Raw genomic sequence first — 24,098 nt, forward strand, 5'->3', positions numbered from 1 at the left:
AACACACTATATCGGATTCATATCGGTATCGGCAGATATCCAAATTTATGATATCGGTATCGGACATAAAAAAGTGGTATCGTGCCATCTCTAATATATATATATAATAATCTGACGATACTATAATATTGGCCATATTATATTTACATTACCATAGTGAGATGACTTTAGTCCCATGAACAACATTAACTAATTATTGTTTACTAGCTAATCTTAAATGACTGTTCAGTACAGAAATGAAGCCCTTGAATCATGTTTTACAGTCCTGTGGTCTCAGCCTCAGATACTCAACTAATCAAAGTGATGTCATGACAAAAATGATTGACCAACAAAACAATTTTCTCCTTCATTTCTGTCAAACAAAGCTGTATGTAACGTGTCTCGCGGTTAGTATCATGGTTGCTAGGCAACCTGAACTGCGCGACGAAGCATATACCGTCCCATTTCACAAGCCTCTCACTTCCTCACTTCTCGTACTTATAGTACGCACCGTACGTAGTACGCGTAGTGCGCGTACTTCAAGCGTGCAGACCCTGAAATGGGACACAGCCACATACTGACGAGAGACTGTCAAAGCAAAACAGGAAGTACACAGAGGTTCAGACAGGAGGAGAGAGAGCACAGACATAACGGGCTGGGGAAAACATTGAATGAAACACAAGGAGGGGAAACGAGGGCTCACAGATACACAGAGGGGCACAGAACCCAGGAACCACGGCATAAGGAACAAAATACAAAAATACAAGATAACTAAGAATGCTGGGCCAACATGGCCCAGGACCATGACACAAAGTGAGGCTGTTGTGAAAGCAAGTTTTATTGTAGCAGAGGAGCCAAATCAGCCCGGTACCACTCTGAAGAGCTGCAGGATGAAGCTGTGCGACGTCGTGTGTCCAGACAAAACGCAGATTTTGGCAAATGTGAGCCTGAGGAGAAATACGATTGCTGATCGGGTTTGTGAGATGGCCACTGATTTAAGAACACAGTTGTGTGAAAGAAGCAAAAACTTTATTGCATCTTGCTGTGGATAAAAGTACAGACATGATAGGCATTGCACAGCTGACCATCTTCATCCGTGGAGAGGAAATATTGAACATTAAATCAATGCGACAGGAAAAGACATTTTTAAAACGTTTGTCAAAGTGTAACCGACATGAAACTGCCCTGGGACAAACTTGTTGGACCTACAACAGATGGAGCGCCGGTGTTGTGCGGTGAAAAAAGCGGACTAGTCCGCAGGATGCGAGTAAAGATGCAGGAGGAGAACTGTACCGGTGAGTTAACAGCAGATCACTGCATTACACACCAGGAAAGGCTGTGTGGTAAAGTCCTAAAAATGGAGCATGTAGTGATCACCGCAACGCAGACCGTACATTTAATCTGAGCTAAAAGTTTAAATCACCGTCAATTTCAGTCTTTTATGTGGGAAATTTTTGAGCTCAGCAAGGAAATCTGTCAGTTCATGGACATGGCATGTATGATGCGGTGAAGGCATTTCACGTGAAGCTGTCACAAATGCACCAGTGCAACCTGCCTCACTTTCCTTGTTGCCAAGTAATGTTGAACCAAGTCAGCGGACTTTGCTGAACTGCACCTGTGCACATTCAGATGGAGCTGCAGTGTAATGATACACTCAAGGGAAAGTACGACACTGAATGGCCCTCACAGTTTATTAGTTCCTTTCCTGAAGCAATGCCCCAGCTCCGTCTACATGCGGCTCCAACCTTGTGTTTGCTTTCATTTATTTTTTCTGGGTTTTTGGCAGCATGTTCATATTTCTAACTTGCATAATTTTGACAGGATATAGTTTTATGAAGAGCAAAATATTTAAAGTTAAAGTTTATTTTTTTAAGTTTATTAAATCTGGAATAATATTCCTGTCTGTTTTTATTCATATTTATGTTTAAGAAACATTGTTTTAGTGTTCAATAAATGTTTATCTTGTTTGGCCCGCAACCTAAAGTGTGCCTTGAGTTTTGGCCCCCTGTGCAATTGAGTTTGACACCCCTGCTGTAAAGTGTAAAACAGAACCACCATCTTTTGATTGTGTATGAGGTTCTGTTGGTAGGGAAGAGAAGAAGGAGAGGTGAAGGGGGTGTGGAGGTGTGGCTAGATAAATCCCCTATGTGACAAGAAGCTCTGATCAAAGAGCTGCAGGAGCTGCAGCTGTATGATGATGGAGATGCAGAAAGAAGTCGAGCTCTGTTTCCCACAACTCATCAACAGTTCCTGCAGGAAGCCGACACTTCACTGGTCCAAAGCTGTGCTGCTGAACATTGTGCTGTCCTGCATCTCTCTGCTCACTGCTGCTCTAAACCTTCTCGTCATCATCTCAGTCTCCCACTTCAGGCAGAGATTAACTTTTCAGCTGAAATTGAAGTTTAAGTCTTAAAAACTTTTAAAATAATTATTTAGTGATGAATGACATGAATGTGGCACATCATTGGTGTATTTTAACCACACTGTAATGTTTCATTTGCTTGGCCTTACTAATGGAACATTTTTACTAATGGAATTAGTGAAGACATTTTTACATTATTAATGTGTAATATATTCTTTTTTTTCTCTCCTTAGGCAGCTTCACACACCAACTAACATCCTCCTCCTTTCTCTGGCTGTCTCAGACTTTCTTGTGGGGCTCCTTATGCTGCCACTAGAAATAATTAGAAACACGGCCTGCTGGGTACTTGGTGATCTTATGTGTTCTGTTTATACTTATCTGACAGTCGGTCTTTTCTGTGCTTCAACTTGGAACATAGTTCTCATTTCAGTTGACCGCTATGTAGCTATTTGTCACCCTCTTCATTACCCCACCAGAATTACCGTGGCAAGAGTCAAACTCTGTGTTTGTCTGTGTTGGTTTTTTTCAACCCTCTACGGCAGTCTTTTAACAAAGGATGTTCTAATTAAGCCGGCCAGGTATAATTCCTGTTATGGAGAGTGTGTGTTTGTCATTAATGATATTGCAGGGTTTATTGATCTTGTGTTATCTTTTATTGTTCCAGTTTCTGTCATCATTGTTCTGTATATGAGAGTGTTTGTGGTGGCTGTGTCTCAAGCTCGTGCCATGCGCTCTCATGTTACAGCTCTCACACTTCAGCGTTCAAGCAATCAAGCAAAGAAATCTGAACTGAAAGCAGCCAGGACTCTTGGAGTTCTTGTAGTTGTGTTTCTTGCATGTTACCTTCCATATTACTGTTACTTTCTTATTGAAGTAAATGTGATCAATGACTCATCTACATTTTTTCTGATCATTGTGTTTTACTTTAACTCGTGTCTAAACCCACTGATATATGCCCTTTTTTACTCTTGGTTTAGAAATGCTGTTAAACTTATTATCACTCTGCAGATTTTTAAGCATGACACTAGTGAAGCAAACATGTTTTAAAAAGATAAGGAAACCCACTCTACTAAGAATTGAAATCAATAAATCGATAAATTCAGAAATCTGAAAATGAAAATTTTGACCTTGTCACAAATGAGGAAATATAGAAAATGTCATTAAAGTATGATAGTGTTGCAGCAATTTATTTTATTATTTCTTATTTTTATTTGATTATTTATATTATATGCCCCTTCCGTTAATAATTTTATAGACCAGAATGCAGCTTTATCTTATTAATAGAATAAATATGTTAATTATGTATTCGAGAAGGAAATTGCCAGTAAAATTTCATGAAGTACTTTTTTAAAGGTCTGATTTCCTAATACTTTTTACATAGACTTTATCCAGCTTTTGGCTCAGTGTGATTAAAGAATGTGTGGGGATTATATCATTTTAATATCATGTTTATCATGTTCCTTTTTATTCGTTTATATCCTTTTTATTAAGCTTTGAGTAGTGGAATTTGATTAAAACATTTATTCAATATATTACACATATAGTTTCAGTTACAGAGGAGTTGGCCTTCTGTCTGGTAAGAGGTTATAAGCTTTAGTTGGCGAGGTGAGAGGTGAGACAGAGTGCACTGAGGTGTCTCGACCTCAGTGCGAGACACACACAGTTTGCCTGCACACACACACATAGTATACAGGCTCATTTCTAGGTAAGAGTTCAGACATATTTTGCTTGTAACTGCATTTTGTGCCTGCATAAGTGACAGTTTTTTGTAGGATGTGGTTCTGATGTTCCAGAGATAAGCGAGAGTAAGAAGATCACCAGGAAGCACATGGCGTTGAGACGGAGAAAATGTTCTTTTTGAATGTGTCAAAGGTTGTGGTTATTGTAACTTATGCATGTTATGTATCTGCTTTGATGCATGAAGGGGCGTAACAATACCCTGACGTGTAAAACATTCTGAGTATGCTTTCTTTGGGGGATTTATGCTGAGGATTGTGATGGTGTATTTCCTCCACACGTGTGTTTAATAAAATCATTGTTTTGACGCACTTGGACTTGTGGTCGTTTGTCTCTCACCTCAATCACGAATCAGGACAAATGTTAACTTTAGTATTGTCTCTCTGTCTGTTGCTATTATCATTTACCACTGTTATACTGGTTTCATGAGTACCATATTACCATGTATTTTATTTTTAAAGGGGCCTACAGAAATAGGTCACATAAAAGAGGTCAAAGTAACAAAACTCTACTCAAAGTTGACAAAAAAACAATACTGATAACTCAAACAAACTGATTGTTAGGTTTAATGTATGTGTTGTAGGTTGCCATTTAAGAGCTCTGCCCATCCGGGCTAAGTCTCGTGACCTATCCCACTATAATAACCAGTGTTGGTCAAGTTACTTGAAAAAAGTAATCAGTAACAAATTACCGATTACTTCCCCAAAAAAGTAATCCCGTTACTTTACTGATTACTTATTTTCAAAAGTTACTTAGTTACTTTTTAAAAACACGATTTACAACCTGAATAGGTGATAAAGCGATAGATCTTTCAGCCCAATTCTACTTTTTCTGCATAATCCATCATACAAAGTGTAATCAAATGGAAAAGTCCCTTTTTAAAACTTGTTTTATTAGTTTTAATCTTTTAACTTTATGCATCAAGCAAAAATTTAATTATATGCACCATTCTCTGACTGGAAGAAATTTGTTTAACATTTAAACTTATTTTCTGCACATTCCAGCACATAATTTTTTTGTGTGTGTGTTTACACTCACTCTTTCAAATAGATGCAAGTAAAACACAGCAGAAAATAAATAAAATCAAAGCCTAGCGGTCCTGTTGCTCTATTTTCACCTGTAAAGCAGGAGTAGGGTAGGCGGAGGTTTACCCTGGTGCAGGTGTGCCGCAGCGGTCAGTGGAAGAATCTGCGAGTTTCTCTGTGAGTTTCCCATTATGTCGTTGCGCACTCGGTGCTTGCTCGGAAGTTTAGGGGTTTTTTTCGCTGTAAAAAGAAGTTTTCTTCCCACGCACAGCGGACACTAATGTTTTTGTCACTTTTTATGGAATCACACTCAAAGTAAGGTCAGTACTTCCACACTTTAAACGCTGCACGCTCATACTCTCTCCCGCACTCGATATATGATCCATTGTTGATCTGCACACAGCTGTTGTCACGAACATCACACTCGCTTACGTCACTGTCATGAGACACTCTCGCAGAAAAATCATGGTTTTAGTAACGCAGAAACGCAGCGTTCCTACAAGAAAGTAACGTAATCTAATTACCGTTTTTGCAATAGTAATCCCTTACTTTAGTCAAAGGAGCTTGCAAAGAAAAGTGTCTGGACTTCTTTAAGTTACTTGAAGACGTTTCACCTCTCATCCGAGAAGCTTCTTCAGTTCTAAGGTCAAATGGTGGAGAGTCCCAGATATAAACCTGGTGGGAGTGTCCCCCCCACAGAGGGACAAAAGGACCCCCTGATGATCCTCTACTCGCCTGAGCCAAGGTGTGGAACTGGGTGTGGGTCCCAATCAGCCAGAGTTTCGGGTGAGTTCATTGTGAAACCTGGCCCCACCTTATCATGCGAATTCCTGAGGTCAGATGGCCCAGGGTGTGAGTGGGCGTTAAGGCGTCTGGGAAGGGATCTCAAAACTGGATTGTAGATGGCAGAGAGTTGGTGGACGCCACTGGACTTTTAATGTTTTTGTTTTATTGATTTTTATTGTGAGTTTTCCCTGGCCAGGGTTGTTTTAATTCATTTTACATTTTTAACTGTTTAAATATAATAAACTATATTTTAGTGATACAGTTTTTTTTAAATCCTGTCTATTCCCTTGGCTGCTCCACTGCTCCGTCCGTTTTTGAGGAGGGTTTCCCTTCTAGAATAACACCTGTGTTAAATCACAATCACATTACCCCGTTACATAATTGGCGTTGTCGACATAGGATACGGAGGAGCAGTTGGTGGTAGCTGGGGGAATAGTAAATTTGATGATGCATGTGTATCCCAGTGCCCCAGTGTTGCTGTAGTTTAAAGGGTTAGGCAAAATAAGAAGATGGAGGATAGACTGCTGGAGCCAAAGCCAAGGACCCCTGAGCAGACATGGACAGTGTGCACAGGTATGAGTGTTTGGCCACAAGAAAAGTAAATGAGGAACTTCCGACCTAGATTGTCATGGGAGGTCAGCTGCAGGGTTACGGGACGTGCGGTAATGGTTCGCTGCTAGGCAGCAGTGCTTGGATTGACCCTTTAAAGCCGGTCGGAGCGGGCATGCTCCGTTTTGCGCAACTATTTTTAAATCCCGGTAGCACTGCAACCACGTAAGCTAGCGCAATAATTTTTTTTGCATATGAAACCGGAGGAGTTGTACTTACATCTTATGCCATCAGCTTGTCCTAGGTCACAGTTTCCTTCCACATATAGCTTTGCAAAAACTGCATAAAAACCACTCGCAGCAACAAAAACATAATATTCCAGAAACACGCTTTGCCGATCCGATCAGCTGTTTGTAACACTTCCTACGTCCATCAGCGCGAACTATTGCATGTCCGCCATGACCCGCCCGAAACCGGAAATGACGTCATTTTGCGCAAATGTAGTTTTTTACCATCAGGGCTTTATGAGCCTATTCTGGTGTTTTTAAAAGTTATGTTTGAGTTTCTGTGTCGCTTCTGGGATGCTTAGGACTCGTATTGCACTGCTGGAAATAGTTTATTTTGATGCATATGCTGTTTTTTTTTGCAAATTTGCATTATAATATTTATTTTTGTTTTTCCTGCAGTATATAAAAATTGGTGTATTTCAAAAATAAAACTATGAAGACACTTAAAATAAATTTCCTGTGGTGGGAAACTATTTTGTGCAACTTTTTTGTATTTACAGTTTTGAGAGATAAGCCTCTAAAATTTCTCTAACTAGAAATATATGTTAAAAAAAATATATATTTTAATTCTTTTTGTAGTTTATTGCACTTTTTTGCAATTTATGTAATTTCTATGCAGACATATTATTAAAATTTGGGCTATAATGGTTGTATTGATGTATATCAACTTGAAATGCTACCAAAAATGGCACTACAGCATTTAAAACTATAATATAAGCTCTGGCGAACTTGGTTCTATGGTAGGTCTTAAGCCCAGGTTAGGCCTGGAAGTATCCCCACAGTAGCAGCTAGGTGCAGTTTAGGACCTAATGGTTTCCAGGTAGCTATGCTATGGGGACGTGAAAGGGATTGCTCGCTGTGGCATTTGACTGTATGGCATACTTTGTAATATTTTCGCTTGTGTGATACTTTTATTTATTCACGTCACATAAAATATAATAAATAAATTATAAAATACAAAAACTATTTGCATTTCAACTTTTAACTATTTAAATTTTCAGCTTTTTCCTTTTAAACAAATTTAAAGTGAAACAACACAAAACACTGCAAACCACAACACAATAAAATATAAATTAAAATATGCAAAACAAAAAGATGCATATTCTCTGTCATATGGGCCTGCATGAATAAACTTTCTGAATCCTTTATCATCCGCAACTGAAAATAGTTGTGGATGATTACTGGCATAAGTAATTTGAATGTTAGTGTTTGTGGAATTGAAGTGGTCACAAATGCTGTTTTTTCCCTCTGTAATTAATGCAGTAGATTACCAGATGGGTCCATTTCCTGATTTAAAGCAGTTTACTGGAGCAGGGTTCAGAGTCTTTTTATAGTATGTTGGCCTCACAGGAGTTATGCTTGACTATCTGCAATGTGATAATAAGTTTAACAGCCTTTCTAAACCAGGGGTAAAACAGGGCATACATCAAAGGGTTTATGCAAGACTTAAAATGAAAGATAAAGACCACAAAAGATGCAGGTGGATCATTGACAGCATTTTTATCAGTGAGAGAGTAGCAATAAAATGGACAGTAGCATGACAGAAACACAACTACAAGAACCCCCAGAGTCCTGGCTGCTTTCAGCTCAGATTTGTTTGTTTGATTCAATGAACGCTGAAGTGTGAGAGCCATAACATGAGAGCGCATGGCACGAGCCTGAGACACAGCCACCACAAATACTCTCATATACAAGACTATGATGACAGAAACTGGAAGAATAAAAAATAAAATAAGGTCAACCATTCCAGAAAAATCATTGATGACAACCACACACTCACCATAACAGGAATTATACCTGCCTGGTTCAATCAGCATTTCTTGCGTATAAAAACTGCAGTAGAAAGTTGTATAAAACCAACACAGACAAACACTGAGTTTGACTCTAGGCACAGTAATTCTCGTGGAGTAATGCAGAGGGTCACAAATAGCCACATAACGGTCAATCGATATAAGAACTATGTTCCCTATTGAAGCACAGCTAATGTTTACAGCCAGAAAAAAATAAACAGAACACATAAGATCACCAAGTACCCAGCAGGTCATGCTTCTAAGGATTTCTGCTGGCATCAGCAAGAGACCCATGAGAAAGTCTGAGACAGCAAGAGAGAGTAGGAGGATGTTGCTGGGTGTGTGAAGCTTCCTGAAATAAAACAAAAAAGAATATATTAGTAAGTTTAAAATGTAAAAAGGTCCATTATTAAGACTGTAAGACAAAGACATTAAGGTGTATAAAAATTAAATATTGTGGTTTAAATTGACCAAGAATGTGCCAAATTCATTTCAATTTAGATAATAAATCATGGTGTTAAACTTTTTAAATGAAAATACAGTTTAAGTTTTAGAAACATTATCTGTGCCTGAAGTAGGAGACTGAGATGATCACGAGAAGGTTTAGAGCAGCAGTGAGCAGAGAGATGCAGGACAAGACAATGTTCAGGAGCACAGCTTTGGACCAGTGAAGTGTCGGCTTCCTGCAGGAAATGTTGAGCAGTTGTGGAAAACAGAGCTCAGCTCCTTTCTGTATCTCCATCATCAGACAACTACAACCTCTGCAGCTCTCTGAACTGATCTCACTATTATACAGCAGATTTATCTCTGCGTCTGATCTTTCTCCTCCTCTCATTCATCCTCTGTAGAATTCGCTCCTATTTCTCTCTGCACAACCTCTTGGACTGTCATACACGTAATTTATTTTGTTCAACCTCTCTTTCCTTTGCTCTGCTATGCCTCTTTTTCTCTCTGCCAGTCCTCTCTCCTGTTATTTCTGTCTTTCTCTCTTGTGGGCAATTTTACTAAAATTGATTTTATGCATGTATACTGCTAAAACAGTGCGTTCAAATTTAATCACTATTAACTAGCTCTGATTCTCTCTGCATTTTTGGTCGTAGAAAATCAGGGCTTAAGGAGAGTGCGTGTAGTGGAGATATCAAAGATAGGCACGGCTGTGGCACTGATTCAGTCTTTGAGCACTACGGTCACCCCGGTGTGTCGGCCAGAACACCACTTAAGGCCAAATTGTCCCAGAGTAGGAAAGAAGGAGGGAGCTTGAGGTTCTGTTTGAGGCACTTTATTGTCACCACTCAATTTCTGGGGCTGTAAACACAGCGGGTGTACATAGGTGTGTGTCTGGGTGTGTGTGTGTGTGTGTGTGGTTTCCTACAAAGGAAATAAACAAGAGAAATAACGATAAATAAAGAGAATAGAAAAGTCAAATACTCAAATATAAACATAATACAATATAGCGAACATAATCACATATAAAGATCAGAAAAATATAATACACTTCAAACTGCTCACACTATGCAACTAAACGACATTAGTGCGAGGTTAAACAACCGTCAATATACAGGAACTACTTCCGGTAGTTGTACACAATAAAAGCGTCCGCCATTATAATCCGCTATAGTGCTCTTATTGTGAAGGGCAAACAGGACGCCATACTTCCGGTCGAACTGCGTTCGCTATTTTATTGGTTCTCGTACCTAATTGTTCGCTACAAACTCCGCTACTTCAAAGTAAACAATCACAAGCATTACATACAACATACAGAGAAGGTCTGATAACACAGGAATGACATTATGGACATACGAGCGACTGTACATGCGTCAACAAAGCTAAACCAGGGTAAGCTAACAACATAAATTAGCATATGAAATGAGGGTGAACTCATGTGTTGCATGTGTGGCCTACCGCTCCAGCTATGGACTACTTTAGCTCCTAAATGGTAACATACTACAGTACTGACAGAAACAAAGGCAAAATACAACACAGGTCAGTACTTACTTGTCATTTACGCACACATAACTTTCCCCAGGAATCAGTGCACCCCCTCCGGACCAACACTGCTCATCCGACCTTAAACTGCCCACCTTACTAACTGGATGATGTCACTAGAAGGTGGGCCGGCCCAAACTGACAGAAGACTGAACATGAAATGAACTTATATAAACTTATAAACCCAATTAAAACTATTATATGAACTTTGGGGGCTTTTGTACAGCCGCCCCCAAATGTATGTAAGACATTTGCTCATCAATAGGGCAACAAAGTTCTAGGGTTGTGGTGAGTTCAACGCAGAGGTGTCCTCATCTTCCCCAGAGGGCAGCGCAGGGAGGACAACCAGTCTGGCAACTGGCCGAGTGTAGACTCTCTCCTTCACCTTCACGTCAGCTGACCTGATGCGTCCATCAGGGCTAGGATGAGTTTTAATCATCCACCCCACAGGCCAGAGAGCCCTGGGAAGCTGTGGATCAGCGATCATCACCACAGAGTCCTCAGCCAAATCAGCCGCCGTTGTTTGCCACTTCTGGCGAGTCTGCAGACTGGGAATGTACTGACGGATGAAACGTGACCAGAAATGGTCAGCCAAAACCTGGGAGTGCTTCCAGCGACGGCGACTGAGGAGCTCACTCTCTGGGTATACTATCTGAGGCAGCGATCCATCCGGCCGCCCCATCAGAAGAACATTGGGAGTCACTGGATCTGCATCTCTGGCATCGGAAGACACATACCCCAGGGGTTTACTATTGAGTATCCCTTCCACTTCGATGAGTACAGTACGAAGCACTTCTTCTGGAACTGACTGAGCACCAACAGTGGCATAGAGGGCATACTTAACTGACCGGATCTCCCTTTCCCATGCTCCCCCAAAGTGTGGGGTACCTGGAGGATTAAAGCGGAAGCTGATCCTCTGGGGTGCTAGAAGCTGTTGTAGTTCCGGGGCCATCTTGAGAAAGGTCTCGCGCAGTTCCCTCTCACCTCCCCTGAAGTCGGTCCCCTGGTCTGAAAACAACTCGGCAGGTGTTCCTCTACGGGCGACAAATCGCCGAAGAGCCATCAGGAATGCATCTGCATCAATGGTGTTAAGAACATCCAAGTGGACTGCCCTGATGGTAAGGCACTTGAATATGATTCCCCATCTCTTCTCAATACGCCGACCAACCTTGACCTCAAACGGCCCGAAGCAGTCCATTCCTGTAGAGTAGAAAGCCGGTTTATATAGACGTAGCCGGGCTGCTGGCAGGTCTGCCAACCTTGGCACTGTAGGTCTAGCTCTCCATCTTTGACAATCAGCACAGAGGTGTTGGTAGTGCCGGACAGCTTCACGCCCTCGCAGAATCCAGTAGGAGCGCCGAAGATCTGCGAACACCCGCTCCGGGCCAGGATGATGGAGGCGGCTGTCAAAGTCTTGGATCAGGAGTTTGGTCACTGGGTGGCTTGGGTCTAGGATAATCGGATGGAGTGTCTCCAGAGCCAAATCTTCAGATCGACGAAGTCGTCCTCCAACACAAATGAGCTGTCTGGTCTCATCCACCTCGGGTGACAGAGAGAGAAGACGACTGCTCCTGGGAACTGGCTTACCGACTTTCAACAGGTTGTACTCCTCCGGGAAACTATCCATCTGGGCCCTCTGTAGGATCAGCCTCTCCGCCTTGCGATAGTCCTCAACAGTGGGATGACCATCTGGTTGGGCCGCCCCATGCAGCTCCCGCACTGTAACCTCTAACATCTCACTCCAGGTTTTGTAGCGGCTCAAATCTGAAGTTGGCTGACCTGACGGAGTAGTTGCTGTGGTCCCACAGAACACAGCTTTGCGCAGCTCCGAGGCATCTCCTGCTTGGTCAACCGTGAGATCCTCTGGCCAGGAGTCTGGACTGCGCAGGAGAAAGGATAGTCCTTGGCTCCATCTATTTGGTACAGTGAGCTCCTTCAGCTTCTTCCCACGTGTCACATCGTCGGCTGGATTCCTTCCAGAATCGACGTATCTCCAGGAGTGCCTGTCTGTCAGCTCTTGTATCTCGGCTACACGGGTGCCCACGAAGACCTTAAATCGACAGGATTCAGACCTCAGCCAGGTCAGCACTGTTGTAGAATCAGACCATAGGACCATCTGGTCGATTCTAAGGGTGAGCTCCCTTTCCAGCACTTATGAGAGCTGTGCCCCAGTGAGTGCAGCACAGAGCTCCAATCGGGGCATGGAGTGGAACCGCTTAGGGGCAACCCTGGAACGGGCCACCAAGAATGACAGATGCACTTCACCATTTCTGACAGTGGTCCGGAGGTAAGCTGCTGAGCCATAAGCTTCTTCAGAGGCATCACAAAATATGTGTACCTCTCTCTGACAGCCGAAGGGGTCCACTTCCTTAGGCACATATGGGCGGGGAAGAGTAATTTCAGGTAGAAATTGCAGCTCTTCCTCCCAGGCTGTCCACTGCTGCATAAGCTCCTGAGGTAGGTGTGGGTCATCCCAACCCCTTTGCTTGTCCCAAAGATGGCGGATGATTACCTTTGCTCTGGTTGTGTAGGGTAAGATGAACCCTAGGGGGTCGTACTGGCTGGCCAGGACCTTGTAGATATTGTGCATCGTGGGGACTGCATGTAACTAACAGTGAAGTGTTCCAATGTTTTCTTGTGTTTATATTTGTAAGTTTCCTTTAATTGTGGAACTTTGTTTTGTAATTGGTGGTAGCGGAAGTAACGTGCAGCACGGACTGAGTTTGTGGTGACACAAGAGCAGAGAAGCATGGCGCTCTGTGAGATCTGCTACATCGTCCTACTGCTTTAAACTGGACTTAAGTTTTTAAAGAACACATAAGTTAAGTTTAATTAAACCCAATTGTGGACTTACCGTTGAGAGGAGTAGCGGCTCGCGCGAAGAACGGACTTTCTCCCGTTTGGCTACAGCAGGCAATGAGGTGTGTTCAGGGTGCCTCTGTTAATTTGAGCTTCAATGAAAGTGCCATAAAAAGGCATTTATGTGTCTATACCTTTGTTGTTTGGATTTACTGTGACAAGAGTTATTGTAAACATGTTGCTTATTGTAATTGTTTTGTTTGGGTAGTTCTCACGATGATGATGATGATGATGATGACGACGCTGAGTGATCTTGTCGCCGAACATTGAATAAATCATCTGTAAACAAGAACTTGTCCGCGTGGTGGCTGACGGGAGCTACAGTGAGAACTCATCTGCTCCTTGTGAGTGGGCGAGAAAGAAAGGAACAGAAGTCATCTCTAGCGTGTCTACAAGGGTCCCCAAGCTCCTGCCAGAAGCCAAGAACGGGTTTGCTCATCCTAACAATTCAAAGAAAGGACATATTGATTTTCTCAAGTGTGCTGCAGAAAATTAACCTGAAGACCATTTGCAAGTTTGGATGCTTTAAAGTGTTAATAAGGGTGTCCTGAAGTGGCTTCATTGTAGCTGCAAGCAAGAAGGTTCAAGTTTACTATTGATCATGAGTTTGAAAATTTGTGTCTTTAAGGGTTGTTAGTGATTTCAGACATGTGTTTAAGGGTTATAAGAATAAGCTACTAAAGCAGTCCTGGATTTTATGCAAAGTTTTATTTAAAGGAAGTAACAAAGTTTGTTACAAGCTATAAGGCAGTGTTATTTTATGTTATAAGATTCCTTTACTTAGCCTAACATGTCAGTCACAAATCTCTCTAAACTGAGTGACAATCCTGAGGCAGAGACTGTCACCAGCCCTCAGCAAAACCCTCCACTGTGCAGTTCTCCTCTGCAAAATACAGATGGTCCACAAGAAGTTCGAGTAACATCAGATGTTCATCCATCAACAAGTAAGTGTCCACAACAAAAAATTCAAAACCCACCTCGTAAAAGCCAGAGGTCAAAAACCTTAACTGAAAAGGGAAGAGGAATGTTAAACCAAAGGATTAAGGAGTTGGAGCAAAGTTTTAAGATCAAGTACGAAAAGTGGAAGGTTCTAGCAAAGGATGCTAACCATTCAATTTCTGACAATTGTTCAGATGAAGAGCTGCAAGCAATAATAAACAACATTAACACTGCTTCCAGCGAACTAAACGCAGCGTATGAAAACTGGCGTCAGGTGGACATTCCTGATAACAATGCACGCCGCAGAATTGATACTTGCGAGGGGGTAACAAGAACTGTTATTAAGACTGCACAAAGACGTTTGAGAGGAAAGGCACCAGTCAAACCACAGTTTAATGTAGATGAATCTCTTTTAATGTCTGAGAAATCATATGGCGTCAGTAAGCACTCACAGGTTTCCAGTCAATACAAACAGTCACACGTTGCATCAAGAGTTGCTTCTAAGTCCTCCAGTGCGTCATCCATGAGCAGACAAGAAGCTGCTGCTAAAATGGCTGCAGCCCAAGCAACACTGGAAATCCTACATGAACAACAGTGTCAGCAAGCAGAGCTTCTGCAACTGGAGGCTGAAGATAAAAGACAGATTGCAGAACAAACAGCTGAAGCCTGCAGACGACGTTTAAGAATGGAGGAAGAAGAAGCACAGTTACAAGCAAAACTTGAGGTTGAAAATACTGCCAGGCGAAAGGTTTTGGAAGACAAACGCAAGGAACTGGAACGATTGGAAGCACTCAAACAGTTAAGGGTGGCTAAGGCAACCATGCAAGTGTATGAGCAAGAGCAAGATGAAGATTCAGAAGAAGAAATTAAGCAGTTACTGCATGAATGTAAAACTGAAAGCCAAAGAGAAGGGGACCGATTTCAGCACACAAGTCACATACGTAACTCACCAGAGTTACACTTACCACAACAAGCTGTTAAACATCCGCAGCATGATGGTGGCATTGCAGCACTTGCCATGGTATTAGCAGATTCTATTAGTGCCAGTCGTCTTCCTATGCCAGAGCCGACAACATTCAGTGGTGACCCGCTAAAATATAAGAACTGGAAGGCTGCCTTTCAAACTTTAATCGACAGAAAAAACATACCAGCCTCTGAGAAAATCTACTATTTGTGCAAGTACGTTAGTGGACCAGCTAAGAAGGCTGTTGAAAACTATTTCCTGTTAGGCACTGAGGCTGCTTATAAGGCAGCATGGGAAGTATTAGACGAGAGATTTGGAAACTCCTTCCTTATTGCCAAAGCCTTCAGAGACAAACTCAGTGCATGGCCCAGAATTGGCTCCAAGGACAGTCTGGAACTTCAGGAATTTGTGGACTTTCTACGGAGCTGTGAAGCTGCGGAAAGCCAGATTAAAGGTCTAGAGGTTCTTAATGATTGCAATGAGAATCAAAAAATCCTCTCCAAGCTCCCCGATTGGTTGACATCAAGGTGGAATAGGAAAGTGTTGACGATAGAGGAGGAGACTGGCAGATTTCCAAGCTTTAGCCAGTTTGTGCAGTTTCTCATAAGGGAAGCCAGGATCGCATGCAATCCTGTGACTTCACTCCATGCCTTGAAACAGTGCGATGGAGAAAAGGCCAAGCCATAACGAAACCAGACTCCTGCAGCTAAGGTTCTAACAACAAACACTGATGAGAAGATTGCTGCCAGCAGTTGTCTGTTTTGTGAAAGACCAGGCCACAGTCTGTACAAATGTAGAAAATTTCTGGAACGACCAATATTGGAACGACACAGGTTTGTTCAAGATAATAAGCTATGCTTTGGTTGCTTAAAGCCTGGACATCACTCGAGAGACTGTAAGTACAGAAGCACTTGCAGTACATGCCAGAAAAGGCATCCAACTTGCTTACACGATGATCGAAGAGAAGAACAGAAGACACGAAAGACTGAAGGAATAAGGCAGGAAGCTAGACACAGAGAACAAAGCAATGAACATCTAGAAGAAAGGGAAGCTATAGTAATAAGTGAAGCAACATCCAACAGAGTTCAGCATGACAACACCAACATTCAGACATCTACAATCATTCCTGTGTGGGTTTCAATGATGAAAGAGCCTGACAGAGAATCACTTGTGTATGCTCTCCTTGATACGCAAAGTGACACAACCTTCATTCTTGAGGAGGCAGCAGATTCTCTAAATGCAAAGGGGGAACAAGTCAAGCTAAGGTTATCTACTATGGCCTCTACAAACAAAGTTGTAGCTTGCCAAAGGATCTCTGGGTTGCAAGTTAGAGGATACAACTCAGAGAAGAAAATAACTCTTCCTACAACCTACACAAGAAAGTTCATTCCGGCGAACAGAGACCACATACCTACACCAGAGACAGCAATGGCATGGCCCCATCTTGAGCAGATTGCAGATAAGATTGCTCCTCGTCAAGGGTGTGATGTTGGTCTACTAATTGGCTACAACTGTTCTCAGGCACTTCTTCCTAGAGAGGTGGTGTGCGGTGAAGAAAATCAACCATTTGCACAGAGAACAGACTTGGGATGGAGCATTATTGGACATGGCAGCCCATACGTAGACTGTGGAGACACTATTGGAGTGAGTCATCAAGTCATCACAAGGCAAGTGACACCGGAACTTCAGCTTCCATCAAGTCCCAAACAGGAAGTTCACTATGTATGCAGAACACAGATCAAGGAAGTCATCTCATCTGACATAATTAAAGCGCTTGAATGTGACTTTAACGAGAGAGTTGCTGAGGACAATCACTTCTCTCAAGATGACCTCCAGTTTTTGTCGAAATTGAAACAAGGAATCAAACACAAAGAAGATGGTCATATTGAGATGCCTCTTCCATTTAAACGAGAAAGGCCGAGCATGCCAGACAATATGGTGTGTGCTATCCATCGCCTTAAGCACCTAGAAAGGAAATTAAGGAGAAACAGCAGATATTACCAGGACTACAAAACCTTCATGGAAGAGACCATAGCGCGTGGAGATGCTGAGAAGATCCCCAAAGCTGATCTCCACAATCATCCAGTGTGGTACATCCCACACCATGGTGTTTATCACCCGCAAAAGCCTGGGAAAAGCCGCATTGTTTTTGACTGTTCAGCCCGGTTTCAGGGGACATCTTTAAATGATCATCTATTGACTGGTCCAGAGCTGACAAATTCCCTTGTTGGTGTCTTGTGTCGGTTTCGCAAGGAAAGGGTTGCAATCATGTGTGACATAGAACGTATGTTCCACCAATTTCACGTGAGGGCAGAAGACCAAGATTACCTCCGCTTTCTCTGGTGGGAGAATGGAGATTTAGAAGCACAGCCAGCAGTCTATCGCATGAGAGTCCATTTGTTTGGAGCTGCTTCGTCTCCAGGCTGTGCTAATTATGGCCTCAAACATCTTGCTGCAATGGCAAGGGGGAATTTCAGCGAAGCATCCGTCCGCTTCATAGAAAGAAACTTTTACGTTGATGACGGTTTGACTAGTGTATCCACCGAAGCAAAGGGAATCCAGCTAGTGAATGAAGCAAGGGAGCTTTGCAACACTGGCAACTTAAGGTTGCATAAGTTCATTTCCAACAGTAAGCACGTGTTGTCATCAATCCCAAAGGAAGAGTGTGCTGGAGGAGCCAACAACTTGGATATGGCTCTTCATGAACCACACATGGAGAGAGCCCTTGGTGTGCAATGGTGTGTCACATCAGATGATTTCCAGTTTAGAGTGGTGGTGAAAGAAAAACCCATGAGCAGAAGAGGGGTATTGTCCACCGTGGCCTCGGTGTTTGATCCGCTTGGCTTTGTCGCACCTTTCATCCTTTTAGGAAAGAAAATCCTCCAGCAAATGTGTCATGAGAGAGTTAGTTGGGATGATCCTCTTCCAGACCATCTGCTGCCCCAGTGGGAATCCTGGTTGAGAGGACTGCAAGATCTAGCAACCATAAAGGTACAACGATGCTACCTACCAGGAAGCTTTGGCAAAGTTGTGAAATACGAGCTGCATCATTTTTCGGATGCCAGTGCCTCAGGTTATGGAGAGTGCTCATACCTGAGAGTAATAAGCGCATCGGGAGAAGTGCACTGTTCCCTCGTGATGGGGAAAGCAAGGGTAGCTCCTTCAAAGGTAACAACTATACCAAGACTTGAGCTCTCTGCAGCAGTGGTGGCAGTGCGCACAAGTGACATGCTACAGAGAGAGCTTGAAATGGAAGGCCTGCAGGAATACTTTTGGACTGATTCAAGGGCTGTCCTTGGCTACATCAACAATGATGCAAGGAGATTTCATGTGTTTGTAGCAAACCGTGTCCAACGTATCAAGCAGAGCACACATCCTGACCAATGGAACTACGTTGCTTCAGAAGACAACCCCGCTGACCACTCTTCTAGGGGACAGACAGCAGAACAGCTCAAGGCATCTAACTGGTTTAGAGGTCCAAATTTTCTGTGGCAGCTAAACCTCCCAAGCAGTGTGTTCACAGTGGGAGAAATATCAGAAGATGACCCAGAGTTACGAAAGACTCATGTCCACAAAATTCACTCAAGGGAAGAGAGGTCACTGCTAGATCGTCTTGAAAAGTTTTCAGATTGGGCAAGAGCAGTACAAGCTGTAGCCATACTGAAACGCAGAGCAAGGGCAGCTAAAGGCCACAAACCAAGGTTTAGTGAACCCACCACTTTGGAGGAGCGTAAGGAGGCAGAGGTTTTTCTCATCAAACTGGTTCAAGCAACACACCTTGCCGAAACCATGAAGAGTCTCAAGCTTAATGGGCAAATCAAGGCAATTGACAAGGCAAATAAATTGCACAAATTAAACCCATTCCTTGATGAGCAGGGTGTACTCAGGGTTGGAGGGCGCTTAACAATGTCCAGTCTTCACCCCCATGTGAAACACCCAGCTATCCTTCCTAAGGGAAGCCATTTGTCAGCACTGCTCATCAAGCATCATCATGAAAAGGTGCAGCACCAAGGTCGAGGTATGACTGTTAACGAGCTGCGAGCCAATGGTGTTTGGATTCTTGGATGCAGTAAGGCAGTCTCCTCTCATATTTACAACTGCACAAAATGCAGGAAGTTTAGACGTAACACTGAAGGACAAAGGATGGCGAACCTCCCACAAGAACGCACGGAGTTGACTCCACCCTTCACATATTGTGGGATGGACTGCTTTGGGCCTATCTATGTCAAGGATGGCAGAAAGGAGCTTAAGCGTTATGGGCTTTTACTCACATGCATGTGCTCAAGAGCCATACATATTGAGATGCTTGAGGACTTAACAACTGATGCATTCATCAATGCCTTGCGTTCGTTTATTGCATTGCGTGGAAGTGTCAGGCAAATTCGATGTGATCAAGGCAGCAACTTCATTGGTGCAAGGCACGAGTTCGCTGAAGCCATGAAAGAGATGGATGGAGAGAACCTCAAGAAAATTGGATGTGAGTTTGTTATGAACACACCATCTGCAAGTCATAAAGGTGGGGTTTGGGAACGCCAAATACGCACCGTGCGTAATGTTCTGGCATCCGTTCTCGACCAAGCAGTTAAAAGGCTCGACAGCAGTTCGTTAAGAACCTTCCTCTACGAAGTTATGGCAATTGTGAATAGCAGGCCATTAACAACAGAGCATTTGCACAATCCATCTGGTCCAGAACCCTTGACACCTAACCACATTCTGACAATGAAGTCAAGCATTATTCCCCCACCTCCTGGAAAGTTTATCAAGGAAGATGTGTACCTGCAAAAACGATGGCGCAGAGTACAGTTCTTAGCCAATAGCTTCTGGGAACGGTGGAAAAAGGAATATCTGTTGAATCTTCAGAGCAGACAAAAATGGAACACAGCAAGACGAAATGCGAAAGTCAATGATATTGTGCTTCTCAAGGATGATTCTGCTCCACGTAGTCAATGGAAGATGGGAAGGATCATAGATGTCTATCTGGGACAGGATGGAAAGGTGAGAAGTGTGAGGTTGTTGATCAGTGACTCAACTCTAGATGCTAGAGGAAGGCGCACCACAAAACCAACCTATCTGGAGAGACCTATTCAAAAGACTGTAACTCTACTGGAGGCTAACTGAAGAGTCACTTTGCCAATCCACCAGTTCAATTAGTGTTAAATGTGATTTCTTGTTATATCCATACATGTTAAGTTTTATGGGAAAATCACAGGTGATTTGGTGGGAGTGTAACTAACAGTGAAGTGTTCCAATGTTTTCTTGTGTTTATATTTGTAAGTTTCCTTTAATTGTGGAACTTTGTTTTGTAATTGGTGGTAGCGGAAGTAACGTGCAGCACGGACTGAGTTTGTGGTGACACAAGAGCAGAGAAGCATGGCGCTCTGTGAGATCTGCTACATCGTCCTACTGCTTTAAACTGGACTTAAGTTTTTAAAGAACACATAAGTTAAGTTTAATTAAACCCAATTGTGGACTTACCGTTGAGAGGAGTAGCGGCTCGCGCGAAGAACGGACTTTCTCCCGTTTGGCTACAGCAGGCAATGAGGTGTGTTCAGGGTGCCTCTGTTAATTTGAGCTTCAATGAAAGTGCCATAAAAAGGCATTTATGTGTCTATACCTTTGTTGTTTGGATTTACTGTGACAAGAGTTATTGTAAACATGTTGCTTATTGTAATTGTTTTGTTTGGGTAGTTCTCACGATGATGATGATGATGACGACGCTGAGTGATCTTGTCGCCGAACATTGAATAAATCATCTGTAAACAAGAACTTGTCCGCGTGGTGGCTGACGGGAGCTACACTGCATATGGAACTTGACGATGCTTGTAGCCTAGGACATCTGTGTGGAATAGCCAGCTCAATCCCAGGGTAGATTCTGGGGTATCTACCTTGTTCTGGGCCAGCCATAGCTCCACACTAGCAGAGCAGCTCTCTTCTGGTAAATGACTGATGACGTCACGTTCATTGCTGGCCCACTGTTGTAGGTCAAACCCTGCTGAGGCTAGGATGGCCTGTAACTTGTCGACAAGGTTCCTTGCCTCTTCCATGGTGGGGAAACTCTGAAGGCAGTTGTCCACATAAAAACACCTTTCGACTGAGAGTCTCACGTCATCATCTGGCTGGCTGTTATCCATGACATGACGCTGCAGGGCAAATGTGGCACAGCAGGGGCTACACGTGGTTCCGAACGGGAGCACCCGCCACTCGTAGACTGCTGGAGGGCTCTCGTCGCTGATGTCTCGCCAGACGAATCTGAGCAGGGCACAATCTTCTGATAAGAGATGAACCTGGTGGAACATGCCTTTAATGTCCCCACTCACTGCAACTGCATACTCTCGGAAGTGTAATAGGACTCCCAGCAGCGACGCACCTAAGGTGGGCCCAGGCAAAAGGTAGTCGTTCAAGTTCTGTCCTCTGTACTGAAATGAGCAGTTGAAAACCAATCGGTTATTACCATTATGGCTCACCATGTGATGAGGGATGTACCACGCCTCCTGACCTTCTGTCACAGGTGTCCCAGAGCCACACTTAATGATGGAGCCAGCCTTGATAAGCTTCTCCATCTCCACCTTGTAGGCTTCAGCTCGTTCTGGGTCTTTGGCCAGCCTTCTCTCCACACCCCGTAGACTTGGCATGACGGCGTCTTTAGTTGCCTGCAGTAGAGGCATCCCCTTCCGGCGAAGCAGTGGGGTGGCATAGCGACGTATGCCTTCAACCTCTATTCGGACAGTTCTGGTCTCCAAAATGCGTATGGCCTCTTGGTCTTGTCTTGAACAAGTAACAAGCTTCTCGTTTCGGAATGGAATGATGTCGACCTGCCACAGTTTCTCCACATGTTTCATTAACTCACTGACCTGAGGTGCCACAGTCATCAGTAAGCACTGCTGCGGTTGGGCAAGCTGGCCGACTATACTTGCTGGCCCTTGTAGCGCGCAACCTAGCCTGGTACGAATAGCAGCGGGCCCTCCTGGAGGTCCCAGCCTGACTGGTTCAACAGGGGTAACCAGACTGCCAATGAGTAGCAAAGGTTTCACATTCATCAAGGTGTGGATCGGAAGGCCAATCAGGTGCTTATACCTTTCTCTGAGTTGCTCCATGGGATAAGTGTGGCCTGCAAGTCTGATGCATGCAGCAGTGAAGGCCCCAGCAATCTTGAACCTGGTCCTGGGCCTTGACGGAGAGGAAACAGAGAATGTCACTGACTCACCTCTGAGAGTCTGCACGTCCTGCCTAATCGTGCGCAGTGGGACGTCCTCTGTGATCCCTTGCATGCCTAACTTCTCGGCAGCCTCTGGCAGAAGCATTGTCCTCTCTGACCCGTCATCCAGTACAGCATAAGTGCTGATTGTTCGCTTGCCATAATGAATGCAGACTTTGACGATCTTCAGAAGGACTCTGCAGCCTTCAGTGGGTCTGTCTAGATACAGGACGTCGGTCGCTGCCTTCGAGTCACCGCTCACCACCGCTGTTGTTAGTGACCTTTTAGGTGTTCTGACATTGACATCATGCAGTACCTGCAGGTGTTTCCCTTGGCAGAGGCTGCACGTCTTCCTCAGATTGCACTGGGCTGCCTGGTGTGACCGTGCGCAGCGCCAGCACCTCTTGTTACTCTTTATCCACTCTGTTAGCTGGTCCTTTGTCAACTTGGATACCATTGTGCACTGACTGAGATAGTGCTCTTCCGTGTTACAGAATGGACAGTATGGCTTGTTCTTACTGGCCACACCACCTTGCCTCACAGCCTGTGGCTTTGTCGTTACCTCCTTTGCACCATGAAGGACTGTGATGGATCTCTTACCCTGGCGAACCTCAGGCCTGGGCCACTGTTTCTCCTTTGTCCCTTTCACTGCTAGCTTCCCTTCAGAGTCTTGGCACCAGGACTCATACTTAAGCCACCCTGCGAGATCTGCCAAGGTATGCATCCTCACACCTTGTTGGAACATGCAGCGGCGGAACTCTGCTCTCTGCTCGGGAGGTAGTTCACTAAGCAGGCGAGCAACATGTGAACCACATTGTAGTTCCACTTCTCCTTCTGGGCCTAGTGTCCTTAACATCCCCACAAGTGACTGTATCTGGAGGGCAAATCTCTCAAATGCCGAGACGTCTCCACGCCTGATGTCAGGTGAGTCCATCATCGCAGCAATACGCCTCAGCACTATCTGATGTGGCTGGCCGAATTTGTCATTGAGGGCCTCCATAGTATCAGTGAAGTGTGTGGTAGAGTTGAGGTAAGCATCGGCTATTAATCTGGAAGATGAACCGGCTTGAACCAAGGAGGTGAATTATGGGAGGCTTTATCTGGAAACCTGAGAGCTGGTGGAGGATCTGATGATAGACTCTGTCCTGGGTGGTCCACGACCATATTAGCAGGTGGGGTTGCCATTGCCTCTGTCTTAATGGCTGGAAACACACATGCATCTTTATGATGGGGGTTCACCACTGGTGGGTCACTAGGCAGTGGTGCTTCCTCAATTGGATCTGGCCACGGTGGTGGGGCAGGCCAGTCATCATCATCCTCAATCTCTGGTGCATCACTGTCAGGGTGAATTGTTAAATATTGTCATTTTTATGTTTGCCATTTGTACATTGTTTTAATTCTGTGAAAGGAATTCTTTCTGTCCTCCCCTCCCCAGATTCTCGAGGTTCTAGGTGGGGGGGCTGTAGTCTTTTATCACAGACACATCCTTGTGCTTTTGATGTAAGCTTCCTGCGTTTACAACCCTTTGGTCAGCAGGAGGTCTGACACACACACACACACACACACACACACACACACACACACACACACACACATTCTTACAGAAGTTCACACATATACATACAATGCTTTGTCTTAGA

General features: G+C 43.8%; 3 protein-coding genes across 3 annotated transcripts; 2 read left to right on the forward strand and 1 right to left on the reverse strand.

The window, feature by feature from the left end:
* The first annotated feature begins 1,434 nt into the window (after positions 1 to 1,434).
* LOC146500209 (trace amine-associated receptor 13c-like) lies at positions 1,435 to 4,731 on the forward strand. Its single transcript, XM_085135406.1, has 2 exons — positions 1,435 to 2,385; positions 2,575 to 4,731. The coding sequence occupies exons 1-2, from the start codon at positions 2,171 to 2,173 to the stop codon at positions 3,386 to 3,388; spliced, it is 1,029 nt and encodes a 342-aa protein (XP_084991532.1). The 5' UTR covers positions 1,435 to 2,170; the 3' UTR covers positions 3,389 to 4,731.
* Positions 4,732 to 7,700: 2,969 nt separating this feature from the next.
* Positions 7,701 to 9,549, reverse strand: LOC146500210 (trace amine-associated receptor 13c-like). Its single transcript, XM_085135400.1, has 2 exons — positions 9,079 to 9,549; positions 7,701 to 8,897 (listed from the first exon to the last, which is right to left on the reverse strand). The coding sequence occupies exons 1-2, from the start codon at positions 9,348 to 9,350 to the stop codon at positions 8,054 to 8,056; spliced, it is 1,116 nt and encodes a 371-aa protein (XP_084991526.1). The 5' UTR covers positions 9,351 to 9,549; the 3' UTR covers positions 7,701 to 8,053.
* A 6,854-nt stretch (positions 9,550 to 16,403) lies between these two features.
* Positions 16,404 to 21,092, forward strand: LOC146500211 (uncharacterized). The gene is made up of 2 exons (XM_085135395.1): positions 16,404 to 20,805; positions 20,952 to 21,092. The coding sequence occupies exon 1, from the start codon at positions 16,404 to 16,406 to the stop codon at positions 20,379 to 20,381; it is 3,978 nt and encodes a 1,325-aa protein (XP_084991521.1). The 3' UTR covers positions 20,382 to 20,805; positions 20,952 to 21,092.
* The last annotated feature ends 3,006 nt before the right edge of the window (positions 21,093 to 24,098 follow it).

The sequence above is a fragment of the Neolamprologus multifasciatus genome, chromosome 16 (assembly GCF_963576455.1).
Source record: "Neolamprologus multifasciatus chromosome 16, fNeoMul1.2, whole genome shotgun sequence".
Lineage (NCBI taxonomy): Eukaryota > Metazoa > Chordata > Actinopteri > Cichliformes > Cichlidae > Neolamprologus > Neolamprologus multifasciatus.